This window comes from Orycteropus afer, unplaced genomic scaffold (assembly GCF_000298275.1).
Source record: "Orycteropus afer afer isolate SDZICR_OR568_19922 unplaced genomic scaffold, OryAfe1.0 scaffold00016, whole genome shotgun sequence".
Taxonomy (NCBI): domain Eukaryota; kingdom Metazoa; phylum Chordata; class Mammalia; order Tubulidentata; family Orycteropodidae; genus Orycteropus; species Orycteropus afer.
The window spans coordinates 20667858-20682459 of NW_006921603.1; the positions used below are offsets into that span (position 1 = coordinate 20667858).

Sequence of the window (14602 nt, forward strand, 5' to 3'; positions counted from 1 at the left end):
AAAGTATATGTGAACTGCTGTATGAAAAGTGAATTTACTCTGTAAATCTTCACCCAAATCCTAAATTTAAAAAAATAAATAAATAAACTACCCACCAGCCACTCCTCAGAAGGAAGACTGAGATAACGCCTCAGAAACCCAATGCGGGGTCGCTGAGTCAGAACTGACTTGAGGGCAGTGAATTTGGGTTTTGGACTTTTAATACTACTGTTATTTCAAAACTGTACTCTGTTATGTTATTTAAATCTCTGGCCTATCCTCTCTTAAAACAAACTTTTTTAATTCCCCACAATATAGAACTCATAATACAAGTAATAGTAATCACTGAGGATGCCTATGAACACCCAAGCTTCAAATTTTGGAATATAGAAGAACTGTTTCCTCTATCTCATGAACACTTAAAAAAGACAGAAAAAAAAAAAAAAAAAAAAATTTAATGTCCAGTTGCTACAATTTCTAAATGCCAACTTTCAAACCTATCTGTACATATACAGAAGGCTTCACCAGTGATGCAACTCTACATGAAACATAGTGCTTTCCATACTTAATGCTAAATTAGTCATTTCCAAATGTAATTCTCAGCTTATAACTCTTTCATATTATCCTTTCATCTTTTCAGAGAAACATATCATAGGCCTCAAAACTCATTATTTTAGTCTAATTTCAATTTTCAATAGTGACCAAAACAAGTTGTTTGCTATTTTAGGAGCACTGCTTCTTTTCCAAAGATAGCAAGTGATTTAGTTAGCTTCAGAGCTCAAATAACTTCCTTTGATGCTGTTCTTTACTGTTTGACAAATCCTATCTTATAAGCTCTTAGGATCAAGTTTACATTGAATTAACATGATCTTGGCTACCAACTCAAATTTTGTCAGTTTACAGATGAAAAACCAAGGACCTAAGAGTTACACCTTTCATGACCAGTGGTACATATAGTTTATCACCTACATTTTCTGCTTGTGTTTACTGTGTTGTTACTATGTGCCATCAAGTCAGACCCAACTCATAGCGACCCCTCCTTGGGTTTCCGAGGCAAGTATCACTACGGAAGTAGATTGCCCCATCTTCCTTCCGAGGACTGGCTGGTGGTGGGTTTGAGCTGTCAGCCTTCTTCTGGTTAGCAGTCAAGGGCTTTAGGCACTATGCTACCAGAATTCCTACTGGGAACCTGTTATCCCACTATTGGTGAGAGCTGCCATCTCTTGGGGGTCTGTGTAACTGTGTGACTCTGAAGAAACTGGCCTCATCCCTCCAACCGTAACACCTGAGACCCTCTTGTACCACTAATTGTATCAAAATCCATTATCACCTCAGAAAAAATTTAAAAAGTTCCATCCAAAATATCTTTCATTACTGAAAACAGTTTCAACAAAAAAATTCAAGGCAGAAAACAATTCAGTCTTGAAAGGGCTATATAATACACCATGTTACTCAATTCTGAGATAGCCAGGAGCCTAAAGCATGTGACTGCTAATCAGAAGGCTGGTGGTTCAAACCCATCAGCTACTCCTCAGAAGGCAGGCTGGGCAATCTACTTCCTTAGTGATACTACCTCATAAACCCAAGGAGGGTTGCTATGAGTTGGGTCCAACTCAATGCCAGTGAGTTTGGTTTTGGTTTAGGAGAAGAACTCAGCATAACTTATTAATACACCATGAAATCACTGATGCCTATACTTCAAAAGTTGCTGGATCAAATTAGAGCCCATAAAAGCAGCTCAGGAAACATATATAAGGGAACATATTAAAGTTAACCAAAGATATGCAGCTTTGATTTATATTTCCAGATCCAAGATATAGCACTAAGCTCAGATTCTACCCTACTCTAGTACCACATAGACCAGAGACTAAATCCTATTTAGCCACTTACCAAAGGGTGATCTTGGGTAATATCTGAGAACTTTCTCTTATCTGTAAAGTGAGGATAACTATCTCATCAAATTGTTGGTAAAATTCAATAAATATATTTAAAGAAGCTTGATTCTGCAACTACCTAAGTGAAAGACCGCAGACTAGCAGTGGATGGCTGAATATAATTAGCTAGAAAAATACACGTCTTTAATTATTCTAGTAAAGCATTTGGATGCGAACCAGGTCAGTTAGTTCAAACCCACCAGCTGTCCCACAGGAGGAAGATGAGGCAATCCACTTCTGTAACTTACACCCTTAGAAACCTCAATGGGGATCACTATGAGTGGGAATCGACTCAGTGGGAGTGGGTTTTTTTTTTTTTTTTTAAAGTAGTTTACCCAAGTAATTTTGCTCTCAAATTCTACTGGGTACCAAAATTTGTGAAGTATGAGTAGCATAGCTCTAACACTCCCCCTCTCCAAAAGAAAGAAACCACAACCAACCAAACAAAATAAAAACTCAACGTTCTTCCATCTACCTAAAGCTTATTATTTATTCTCTTAAAATAACTCTAATGTCAACATTATCTTCACATCTTCACTAGGGAGTTTCTTCCAAAACCCTACACTAACACAGAATTTCTTTGTGGTAAGCAGTCATAAAGTTTGCAGATCACTATGATTGTGACTCAAATACACCTCCTTTATTAAAAGAACAGTTGTGTTGAGCATTGTAAAGTACTTAATATTACACGGGGTTCATATAACTCACTCATCACAATTTCATCATTAACCACACAAAATTATGATTCCATAGTTTCTTTTAAATTTTGCCACTATCTTAAATATTCTATACCTTATCTACTATCAAGTACCATTCCCACCAATAGTAAATCAACCTTTTATCCTTAACCCAACAAACTCATAGAACATGACACTTCCACTACTTATAGTGCTTCACTTTAACAGCAACTTTCCCTGGAGGAAATGACTGGTATATAACTTCTACTTGTATTGATGGAAACTAGAGACAGGCATTGTATTATTTCTATCAGCATATTCTGAATGCCAATGCCTGAAAAAATGAAAACTTAAAAAACAAGGTTTTTTTAAGATATAAACTCAGAAAATGTTCTTTGTTCTTATAATACATTTTAAACAAGCCAGTAATGCTACATCCCTCAAATTCTGTATCAATGGAAAAATACTAAGAGATGGAAGAACTAAGGAGATCCAGTAGTGCACTGGTTGAAGCATCTGGCTGCTAACTGAAAGGTTAGTGGTTCAAACCCAACATTTGCTCCCTGCAGGGAGCTCTGGTAGCACAGTGCCTAAGGCACTTGACTGCTAACCAGAAGCCTGGCAGTTCAAACCCACCAGCCACTCCTTGGAAGGTTGGGCAATCTACTTCCATAGTGATACTACCTCGGTAACCCAAGGAGAGGGTCACTATGAGTCAGGTCCGACGCGATGGCACATAACAACATGAATATGCATAGGAGAAAGTCCCAGTTATTTACTTCTTATAAGGTTGCTGTGAGTTGGAATCAACTCAACAAAAGTGGGTTTGACGGAGGAACTAATTTTAAAATGGCCATGTTTTCCAGCTTTTCATTGTCTCAGAATAAAATCTGTACACTTGTAAAGAGTCCAAAGTACATTGAGCCATGAATTCTAAATACTACAAGTTCCTTTATTTCAAACATTTAGTGTAATTTTTAGAAACCCCTAACTCTACCCTCCAGTTCCCACGTACTCAATGTCCTAGACCGCCCATCACCAGAATTAACCATTACTACTTTTCCCCCAAGTAAGGTAGTTAGGTTTAACATATGGCATCTTATTCCCACCCTCCATTTTCAGATTACAGTGTGTTGATAATTGTTTGGCTTAGGGCTAAAAGGCTTCACTAAACTATGTATATTTCTTTTAACAACAATAAAATTTTTCTTAAAAACATATGTATACTCCTTAACTACTTGTAAGCCTATGTACGACAATAAAAAAAAGATTAACCAAATTAGAATTAACCACGTTAAAAACATTCCATTTTTCAAACCAATAGAGACATACAGCCATACATACACATACACAGGTGTACCTCGGAGATATTGCAAGTTCGCAATAAAGCAAGTCACATGAATTGTGTGGCTTCCCAGCACACAAAAGTTATATTTACATCATACCATATTTTATTAAGTGTGCAATCACATTATGAAAACATCTGAAATATGAGAATTACCAAAATGTGACTGACACACAAAGTGAGCACATGCCATTAGAAAAATCGTGCCAATAGACTTGATCCACACAAGGTTGCTACAAACCTTCAATTTGTGAAAAAAAATTAAAAAAATAAAAACACTGAGCATCTGCACGTACAATAAAGAGAGGTACACCTGGGTGCACAAAGCACTCATCTGAAGTAATATCTGAAGGATGAGGGTACAGAAAACAGTAAAATTCTCTCCTATCAAATAACAGCATTAAAATCTTTGCATTATAATACATTATTAATAAAAACTTAAACTGGTTCCAATGCTGGAACAATAAAAGGGTTACTGCATATAAAGCCACTTACTTATTCTCAGTGTCTGCCACTGGATGTTCTTCACCTTCAGGTGTTTCCTCAGTCACATTTGATTGATCCAAGTCACTGCAATTATAAGACATTTGTTTCTGAATGTATTTTGGGCACTCTCTAAGGAAAGAAAGAAAAAAAGAAAGGCATCTAGATCCATTTACATGTAGCTGAAGGGTTTTTTAATACAAAAATATTAAAATCTCTCAAGTTCCTCAAGAGTCTTTTTCTATTAAATTCACTCTCCAGTAGACTTCTAAGAGAAAACAATATAAAAATGTATACTAGTTAAACTGGATTTAAGTCATTTACCCAAAAAGTGACATGACAGTTAGTTCTAAAACAAAGCCTTAGTGGCTTATAAAATTTTGTAATGACCAAAAGGCCAATAGCTAGAAAAGGAAACATAAAAGACACAAAGATAATCAGAAGACCAAAATAACTCCAATCTCAGATTATAGGAAAAGCTATACATTCATATGAAAATACATATACATAATATACATACATGTGTGTATATGCAGACACACACACACAAAAAATCAGTCATTTTATAAATTTTAAGCCAAGTACATCCACAGTTAAGATACTATCTATCTTCTATGAAAACAGCTGAGACAAGAACACTCATTCTAGCCCAGGGACAAGTAAAACTTAACAGAAGTACGAGTGAACCTCTAGTTGATCTCTAGTAAGGTACACATCAATTTTATTAATATTATTTATTTAAAAAAATCAGAATACCAACGTTAATTCATCTTTGACAGTTCCCCAGTTGTGAGATCCGCTACCTCCACGTTTGTCTTCGTGCTTCAGGCCACTATAATGTGAAAAAGAACTAAAAAAACTGAGTTAACATAATACTCTTTAGTTACAGAAACTCAAATTGTTTTGTTAAAGAAATAGCTCAAAATATAAGAATAAAATAAAAACCAACAGAAGACTTACGATCTATCACTTCCACTATGCCTATCAAATTCACGTTTGCCACGAGAATCAAATCCATCTCCTCGGCCCATTCCGCGTCCACGGCCACCTCGACCTCTTCCAAGACCACCACGGCCTCGGATAGGCCGGTCAATGATTGGTCTACAAGACAAAAAATATACTCCCATTGATCCAGAAAAAGGAATAAGGAACTCCATTTGCACTCAAGTGCAAAACTACAGAAACATGTTTACTGGCTCATAATCTAACAGTTAATGTGTTAATCCTAGCATGTTTTAGGAAAATCAAAATAGTCTATTCTTAAAACACATAAATCAAAATAATTAGGTAGGCCCGAAACAACAAAATTATTTTGGCATTCTCTAAAACATTACTACTAGTACACAAAGCCTTTTTAATTAGTTCACATTACAATCCACACAAAACCGCTATTAATTAACACACTTTAATATAAACCTATGTGACCTGCTATGGGGAGCTCTGGTAGCATAGTGCCTAAGACACCTGACTGCTAACCAGAAGGCTGGCAGTTCAAACTCACCAGCCACCCCTCGGAAGGAAGATGAAGCAATCTACTTCCATAGTGACACTGCCTCAGAAACCCAAGGAGGGGTTGCTATGAGTTGGGTGCGACTCGACAGCATACAACAACCTGCTATGAGTTAAACTGACTTCACAGCAGTGGGTTTGGTATTTTTGTTAACCTGCGTAAGATTTTGTATAAATAACTAGTTAAAAGGATTCTGCTTTTAACTTTAACACATGACATGTTTTTGTTGTGTGCTGGTGGGTCAATTCTAACTCATAGGAACCCTACAGGACAGAGTAAAACTGCCTTATAGGGTTTCCTAGGCTGAAATCTGTAATAAACAGATTATCAGTTTTTTCTCCCATGGTGCACCTAATGGGGTCAAACCATGGACGTTTCAGTTAGTAGCACAGCACTTAACAGATACGCCACCAGGGCTTCTTATTAGGAAGAAGTACCAGCTATCAATTCAAATGAAGTGTTTCATTACAAGAAATCTGCTTGAACACTAAAAAATGGTTATGAAAAGGTCTAAAGTAAAACAAATACCATGTATTCAGATGTTTCTCTTAAAAATAAAATAAAAACCTGATAAAAGTAATTAACCAACTGCTATCTGGCAAGCAGGCCCAACTTACAGTTTGTGAAGATGTGAGACTATGAACAGCTAAAACATAAAGAGATTAAATGTAAAGAAAAAAAAAAAAAAAAGAAAACTTACCTATCAACTGAAAATTCTCCTCCTTCACCCTTTTCTTCAAGTGGTTTTTCAAATCGTCTTTCCCGAGGTGGTCGTCTTTCTGGTCTTCTATCAATTATTTTCCCTTCACCCTGAAGTTGTTGATCAGGTCTTCTTCCAACACGTCTTATTCCTAAAATGACGATAGCTAATTATTTTTGCAGCATAAAAAAGTTCAGATCTAAGTTTAAATAAATCACTACTTTCAGTTAGCTAAATAGCACTTCCTGTTGAAAAAAGCAAACACTGAATGTCATTTAAGTGTAATACTTTAAGGAAATTCCTATTTAAAGAAAATAAGTTTTCCTCAAGCATCTATTTAGTTGTCCAAATCACTTTTTCCCTCTGAAGTATTATTCCCTGTAACTAACCTGGAAGTCATTTGGGAAGCCATTATTTCTTATTTTCAAGATGTCACTGTCAATTTACAAATATAAGTTAAAGAAAACTTAAGGAAATAATAAATTTTGGCTTTAAAAATACCTACCTAAGAAGTTAAAACTAGTAGCCGTTCATTAATAATCATCAAATCATCACATTCAGCAAATGTAGCCCCTCAAACCACTGAAGACTACCCTGTTTTATTCTACTTTATCTAGAGGAATAAAAATCCTACATCTGAAAGGAAAGCAAATGGCATTTATGATTACTGGAATACATTCACATAGCTTAAAACAGGTATTTCTTTAGAAATTATGCCATCTTCCTTTACTAGTATCTATACATATAATAAACATATATGTTTATATACACCATCATATTTTTAGAATACTGTTATGACACCACTAGAAAACTGTTCAGTTATTTTTTATTGTGGGTGGAGAAAATTTTGTTTGTCCTTAGAAAAGAACACACACACAAAGCCTCTCTTTAACCAGTATTTTTAAAATAGAAAATGTGTGGCACTAAGTGATAGCTAAAGCATTTACTGATCTCCCCTCCTTATTACTTTTTCCCCCATTAAGTGTCTGAGGACCACCAAATCGACCAGTTAAATCTGTCAATTCATAAATCCATCTGTAAGATTTCAGGTATGCTGTAAGTCCCAAACCACAATTTATGATAAGCCAAAAAGCAGCTGAGGGATTGGTTCTGTAACAAGATCTTAAGTTAATTCATTCTGGTTCTTTCTAAGAAAGTGGAATACCATCAGGACACACCCAATTAGCTATTCTGTTCAGTGTACAGTAGCTGTAATCAAAATAGCAAGTATTACTCTCTAATAAAAATTTAAAGTTCATTCTGTGTCAACTCTCAGAATAGACCACAGATGTTACATCTTACACCAAGGAACATAAACAAGTTTCTTCAGAAGTACAATGTATTGGGGTGGGGCTATGGAACCAGTCCTTATATAATGATATCCAAGCTAAACACACCCAAATGAACAATGTCTTGCTTCCCCACCCAATATTCAATATTAGGCTTAAAGAATCTAAAAAACTTACTAAGTAAATTCACCCAACAAAAAAAATGATTGACATTAAAAACACAATCTTCTCTTGCTGTACTTTTTATACTTCTGTGCTGATTTTCACTAGATTCCAGGATTTTATTATCCCAATAAAACCTTTAATGGGCTACATCCTTGGCAACATTCGGTTGTGTCAGTTGTCAAGTTCTTCAAATGGACAAAAATGACAAGCTACAAAATTAATTCATATAACAACAAACACCAAATATTTACCCGAGGTATGTACTGCACTGTACCAGGATCTATCATCCTTCCCATTACAAGAGGAGAGTGACTGTTTACAGGTTTATCCCCAATGTCTAGAACACTGCCCAGACAAGTGATAGGGGCTCAAAACAAATTGTAGTTTTCATTCAACTTTTTTCTATGTTGGCAAGCTTATGTTTTATGCAACTCAAATTAAAGGGTACTCTCAAATGTTGATGTAAACAAAATATTGGGAGTTAATATGGGAACAATTTTCTCAAGGAAAAAATGACTTCACAACGGTGAACTCAGTCCTGGTTGTAAATTTACAAAATACTAGTTTCTTGTTAACAGTTTATTTCAAAGATAGGCTTCTGTTATCAAAACAACCGAGTCATGAAACCATGCTTCTCACATGCTTTCAAAATTCACTGTGTGAACACCCCTACCAGGCAGCATTTTAGATTTAGATTTCACACGCAATTCTTTCATGTGCTTTCTTTGGATGAGTGTAATTTAGGAGACAAATTCGAGCAGTTTAAATAATTACTCAAATGTGTTCTGTAAGAAAGGAATAATGTTTTATTCAATTGTGCTACAGGTGGTCATAAAGCTTAGTTGGCTGAATAGATACTAAAGTGATGTATACATGTTTTCCAATATTTCAACATGCGCTTTCCCCCGACCTAATCTTAACAGATTCTTCTCTTTCATTCACTATAGGTTTTTCCACAGTCTAAAAAACATTTAGTAAAAAATGTCTTAAACCAAATTCCAGTATCCTGAGCACTAGCTAAATTTTGTTTTTTTTCTCATTAATCCAATGGTGATGAAAAACACCTCCTTTCAAGAGCACGTGGCACTAAAGGGGAATCTCAACTTTCAACGAATAAACGGAACTTACATCCTACACCTGCTTTTTCTTCTATCCTCAATTGTTCTGCACATTGTCATCCACCAAACAGTAAACCAGTAATGAGTGAAAATGCAAAAATCAACTCAAGACAATCCTGTGAAATTCAGTGCCCTGAAAGTAACTATCGCCACCCAGTAAAATTCTGACCATGCTTCCACATATACACAAAAAGCTGCAGGCTCAAGAGCTCAAGCAGCCGCTAATGTTGTGACAGCCTCTGCACTCATTTCACACCACGAGGCCCAGGCCCCGCCACACCATATGAAATACAAAGTGCGCGGAGTTCAGAACACGAAAGCCATTCTCAAGATTTCTTGCAACCATAGTCTTCAGAATTCCCGCTTCTGTTTAATCGAGTGTAACCAACTTGTTCTCCTAGCCCAACAATTCAACTAAGTCCAGAAAGTTGTAAAATTGTAACAGTTGAGGGGAAGGGGGGCATGAGGCACATGTGGCACTCCAAACACCATCCTACTCTACAGTATCTGATAGTCTCGAATTCAGAAACAGCTCACGTCTAAATTCTGACCCCCAGCTTTTCACAGGAGTACCCCATGTTATCGTAGGGCAAGATGATAGGATAGAAGGCTAAACAGACACCACCACTTCAAAGGAACACGCTGAGAAAGGATTCTGCGCTGGAAGAAACTGTAGATCCCAAGCTTCTCCACCAACTAATAAAGCTTCAGTAAGTGCCTGGCTCCCCAGCACCTCAGTCCATGCTCTTGCCCGCCAAGGAATCCGGCGGGAAGGCAACAGCCTCCCAGGACCCGAGCACGATGGAACAAGTAGCTTATCTCTGGACCACGCTCCTCAGCTCAGAACCTGAGGCAGGAAGGGGGTGGCTCCGGAGATCCCTGCAGACAGTGATTAGAATCTGGGACTAGCATGCTCCCTGCACTTTACAGGACCTGGTTTTTGTCGCGTGCGAGAAACGTAAAGAAACAGGCGGCAAAATCTGTGGCGGCTCCTGGGAGCTCCAGAAGCAAGTGACAGCCGCAACTCCCCTCGCTCCTTCCCTGGTCTTCCCCACCTTCCACCCAAGCTTTACCTTCTTTCTTAAGCGCCACAGGCGGCTGCGTCTCCTCTTTCTTGTCAACCACGCCAGCATTTGGAGGCAGTGGGTTCTTGCGGTCTTTCTGGGACTCTTTACGCAGCTGTTTGCCTGCCGCGTTGGAGTTAGTCTGGGCTGCGGCCTGAGCTGCGCTCTTGGCCCCCGGGCCCCCAACGCCGCCCCCGCCGGCTTCTTTTTTCTTGTTCTCTGCCGCCTTTAACACCTCAAAGGGATCCGATTCGTCGTCAAATAATTGGTCAAATCGGTTAGTGACCACGCAGCCGAAGCCTTCCTGTAAATGCCCAGGCATGATGGTGGCTCGCCGGCGCGTTCCTCCACGGATTGCAGCGGGCCGCGCCGAGCCAAGAGCGCCTGCTTCAGCTCTTCCCACAAGATGGCCGGGCCGAGAGAAGGGGGCCGTCTTCTCTTCCGGCGCCAAGCAACATCCGGGAGCGGCCAGTGCCGCATGGCACCATGGGCTATGTAGGCCAGAGTCGCTTCCTCAAAGGCAACTCTCGGCACTGGGACTACATTTCCCAGAATTCGTCGCGAGACAACTCTTCGCGCGCGCCTTATAGGCGGGACCTCAGGAAGGGAATGGAGCGTGCTAGCTGAGGGAGGGGAAGCGTGGTGGTGGGCGGAGTCGTGCCACCTGCTCTCGCCACCCTTAAACTCTGGTCTACAGCTGCAGTGAAAACAGGAAAACGTGACGGCGTGTTTTACTCGAGAAAGTGCTCTGTCTTTGGTTTTACTCACCCCTCCTCCAGCTCAAGTCTAACTTTCTCCACCTCTCTGGGAGGGTCAAGGTGACTCCCCAATCTTTAACTAGAGACACAAACTTCCGGGGGAGGGGGATATGGAGGTACCACACCGGCCTCCAGTAGGCAGAACTCCGTCTGTTCCAAGTCCCTATCCCTCCTTCACCTATAATGAATAGAGCCTTTGCTGTTTAATGTGAAGCAGCATACGCTTCCTCTTGCAGGGACGTGAACTCCACTAGCAGAATTAAAATAAACACAAATGGAACTGTTGCGCACCTTTCCCAAGAAGAATTCCATGTTGCAACGGGTACTTTAGAGCTGTTAAGTCTTGTCAGTGCAGTACTAGACATTGGGCAAGCCTCGAAAAGGTAATGTTTGCAACAACACTTCCTAGAGCTAATCTAATTATCCATTACTGTTTGGGAGGCACGGCTAGGTGTCTGTGGTGTTAGTAAATGTGCTCAAGAAATAACATCTTAGACTATCTCAGTGTGTTTAGAAGTGCAGCGAGAGGAGAGAAACATGGTAGCAAATTAACTGACATTATTAAAAGCATTGATACTAGTTGAGACTATTATGGTTTCTTATGGAGCTCTGGTAGTGCAGGGGGTAAGGCATTTGGCTGCTAAGCAAAAGGTCGGTGGTTTGAACCCACCAGCAGCTCCATGGAAGAAAGATGAGGCAGTCTGCTTCCATAAAGATTTATAGCCTTGGAAACCCAATCTGGGTGGAATCCTTTGAATAGTAATGAGTTTGTTTTGGTTTTTTGTCTGAAAGTCCATTAAGGTAATGCAATGCTAATGTATTTTCAAACACGTTTGATAACACTTTAAGTGTTTAAATATATCGTCATAATTTTAAAATCTTTTCCCATTAACACATAATATAAAATAAAACAAATATCTTAGATGTCAAGTGCCATGAGTAACTTTAATGCCAACAACAGTTTATAAGTTTTCCCCTTTTCAGAGATGAAGCGGTTTCAGAGAGGTGGAATGACTTCACACCTCAAGTAAATGCCAGTGCCAGGAGTTAACCCAGTCTTCTGACTCTACTATGATTCTGTTGACATCAACTCTTTAGTCTAGACTCTGCATTCTGATAGAAGTCAATCAATTACTTATTAATTTCCGATACTTAGATCATTGCATGTTGGTCAGAGTTTTGAATGTAATTTTATCAATTTCTTAGCAGATTTTAAATTAATTCCTTAATAGGAAAAGGAGCTCTGGTAGGCCTAAGGCATTTGACTACTAACCAGAAAGCTGGTGGTTCAAACCCACCAGCCACTCCTCGGAAGGAACGCACGCACTGCCATTGAGTGGGATCCAACTCATAGTGACCCCTTCTTGGGTTTCTGAGGCAGTATCACTACAGAAGTAAAAAGTTGGTCAATCTACTTCTGTAGTGATACTGCCTCGGAAACCCAAAGAGGGGTCGCCGTGAGTTGGATACACTTGACAGTAATGGGTTTAACAGGAAAAATAGAAGACAGTCATGTTACAGACCATGTGACAGCAAGCTTTGCTTCTAACTCCTCCCCAAAGCCAGCCTGTTTCCCTTTTGCCTCAGTCCCCACCACGCACATCCCCATCTCACCCCTTTTCCACAGCCTCTGGCTCTTGTGGCTCCTACCAGGATAACAGACCAGGAACTTTGACTACACTCTTCCCACTCCTTTGGAAACAGCTCAAGAGGAATTTGGAAGATCTTCATACTGTAGCCCCAGGGACAACTCAGGGACACCCAAAGCAGCAGGCCATAAGAGCAGGAGAAAGGGGATTAAAAGCCAGGAAGCCAGACAGAGGTACAGTCAGCCACAGGGACCCAGGTGGGGGTGATACGAGAGGTCTCCAACAGCAAGACAAACTTGTCTGTCGGTTTGTTCTACTGTGGTGACATGTAGACATGAGTTTTGAGGCTGAGCCTCTGGTGTTTAAAACCCAGCAAGATGCACCTGGTGCACAGGTAACAGCCCAGCTTATAGACTGAGACAGACTAGGAAGAAGGAAGAGGCCATCCACTTCTCAAAGAATTGGCCAGGGAAAACCTAAAAACCTTTAATCATACTTTAGCAAACCTTTTTTTTTTTTCTTCACCAGAACCAAAACAAACAAACAAAACTCCAAACCCACTGCTATCCAGTGGATTCTGACTCAGGGACCTCACGTGTTAACAGAGTAAAATTGCCCCTTACAGTTTTCTTGGTTGTAATTTTTACGGAAGCAGATCACCCGGCTTTTCTTTTGTGGTGATCCTAGGTTAACAACCAATTGCAAACCAGTTGAGCCACCCAGGACTGTCAAAATCTGCGTCTTTGGAATATCTGCTAAAGCTCTTGTTACGTCTTTCTGGCCAGTAATACAACAATGTTAATAGGTCAAATTTGATATTTACTATGTGCTTGGTATACTTTACACGTATGATCTCATGTAATCCTCACATCATATCTATGAGGAAGATTTTATTGTGCCTGATTTAAAGTGAGGAAAGTGAAGTATAGACAAGTTGAGTAACTTACCCACTCCTGTCACAATCTGGGGAACAGGGTGGGCTACTCTTTAGTCATTTTTCTCCTTTGTACAGCTCCTTAGTGTCCTTAACAGACCTTCATGACTGCCAAACTTTATTACAATAAGAATTTTTGAAGATACTACACATAGAGAAACTGCATGGTCATGGATTTATTAGGTTCACTTATGCCCCTCAAAGAATTGCCTATTAAAGTAACATAAAAATATAATCATTTTGGGGAAAGAAGGGAATCTTGTAAACATTTTTAAATTCCTTCTTCCTCTTTCTTCTTTTCTGGAATTTTGATTAATCCAGAAAAGTCTTAAGCCCCATTTTCAAAACTAAAAATGGCAAGTCTTTTACATTGCACCAAACCAAAAACATCAAACTCCCTGCTGTCAAGTCAGTTCCGACTCACAGCAACCCCTCCTTGGGTTTCCAAGGCAGTATCACTAATGCCTAATTTTCCTTCCGAGGATTGGCTGGTTTGAACCACCAGCCTTCTGTTTAGCAGTCAAAAGCCACCAGAGCTCCCTTTACATTGCACAATTATTATTTTGCAACTCATTGTTTTCACTAATGTTTGTTTTAGGAAGTTAAAAAGGGCCTTAAAAAGTGTTAAAAAGTTCCTGCTACTCCCCATTGAAAAATTTTGGCCAAATCACAAGACCACCACTTGTCTATCAGTTTGTCATACTATGGTGGCTTGCATGTTACTATGAGGCTGGAGGCTATGCTACCAGTATTCCAAATACCAGCAGGGTCACCCATGGTGGACAAGTTTCAGCAGAGCTACCAGGCTAAGACAGACTTGTTGGAAGGGGACATCCAGTTCTCAAAGAATTGGCCAGTGAAAACCTTATGAATAGCAGTGAAACACTGATATATCACTGGAAAACTTTATGAAAAGCCCTGAAACACTGTCTGATACGATGGGCGCAGGAATAGCAGCAATTGTGAGAGGCTGGTGCAGGACCAGCAGTGATTTGTTCCGTTGTACCGTAGGGTTGCTATGAGTCACATCCAACTCATCAGCACCTAACAACATAAC

General features: G+C 39.4%; 1 protein-coding gene across 1 annotated transcript in view; it reads right to left on the reverse strand.

Moving 5' to 3' along the window:
* The window catches only part of SERBP1 (SERPINE1 mRNA binding protein 1), an 18267-nt gene extending 7681 nt beyond the window's left edge, over nt 1-10586 (reverse strand). The window contains exons 1-5 of the mRNA XM_007959368.2: nt 10274-10586; nt 6629-6779; nt 5379-5519; nt 5179-5250; nt 4431-4550 (exon numbers count right to left, since the gene is read on the reverse strand). Coding sequence (XP_007957559.1) covers nt 4431-4550; nt 5179-5250; nt 5379-5519; nt 6629-6779; nt 10274-10586 — 797 coding nt within the window. The remainder of the gene's footprint in view (nt 1-4430; nt 4551-5178; nt 5251-5378; nt 5520-6628; nt 6780-10273) is intronic.
* Between the last annotated feature and the right edge of the window lie 4016 nt (nt 10587-14602).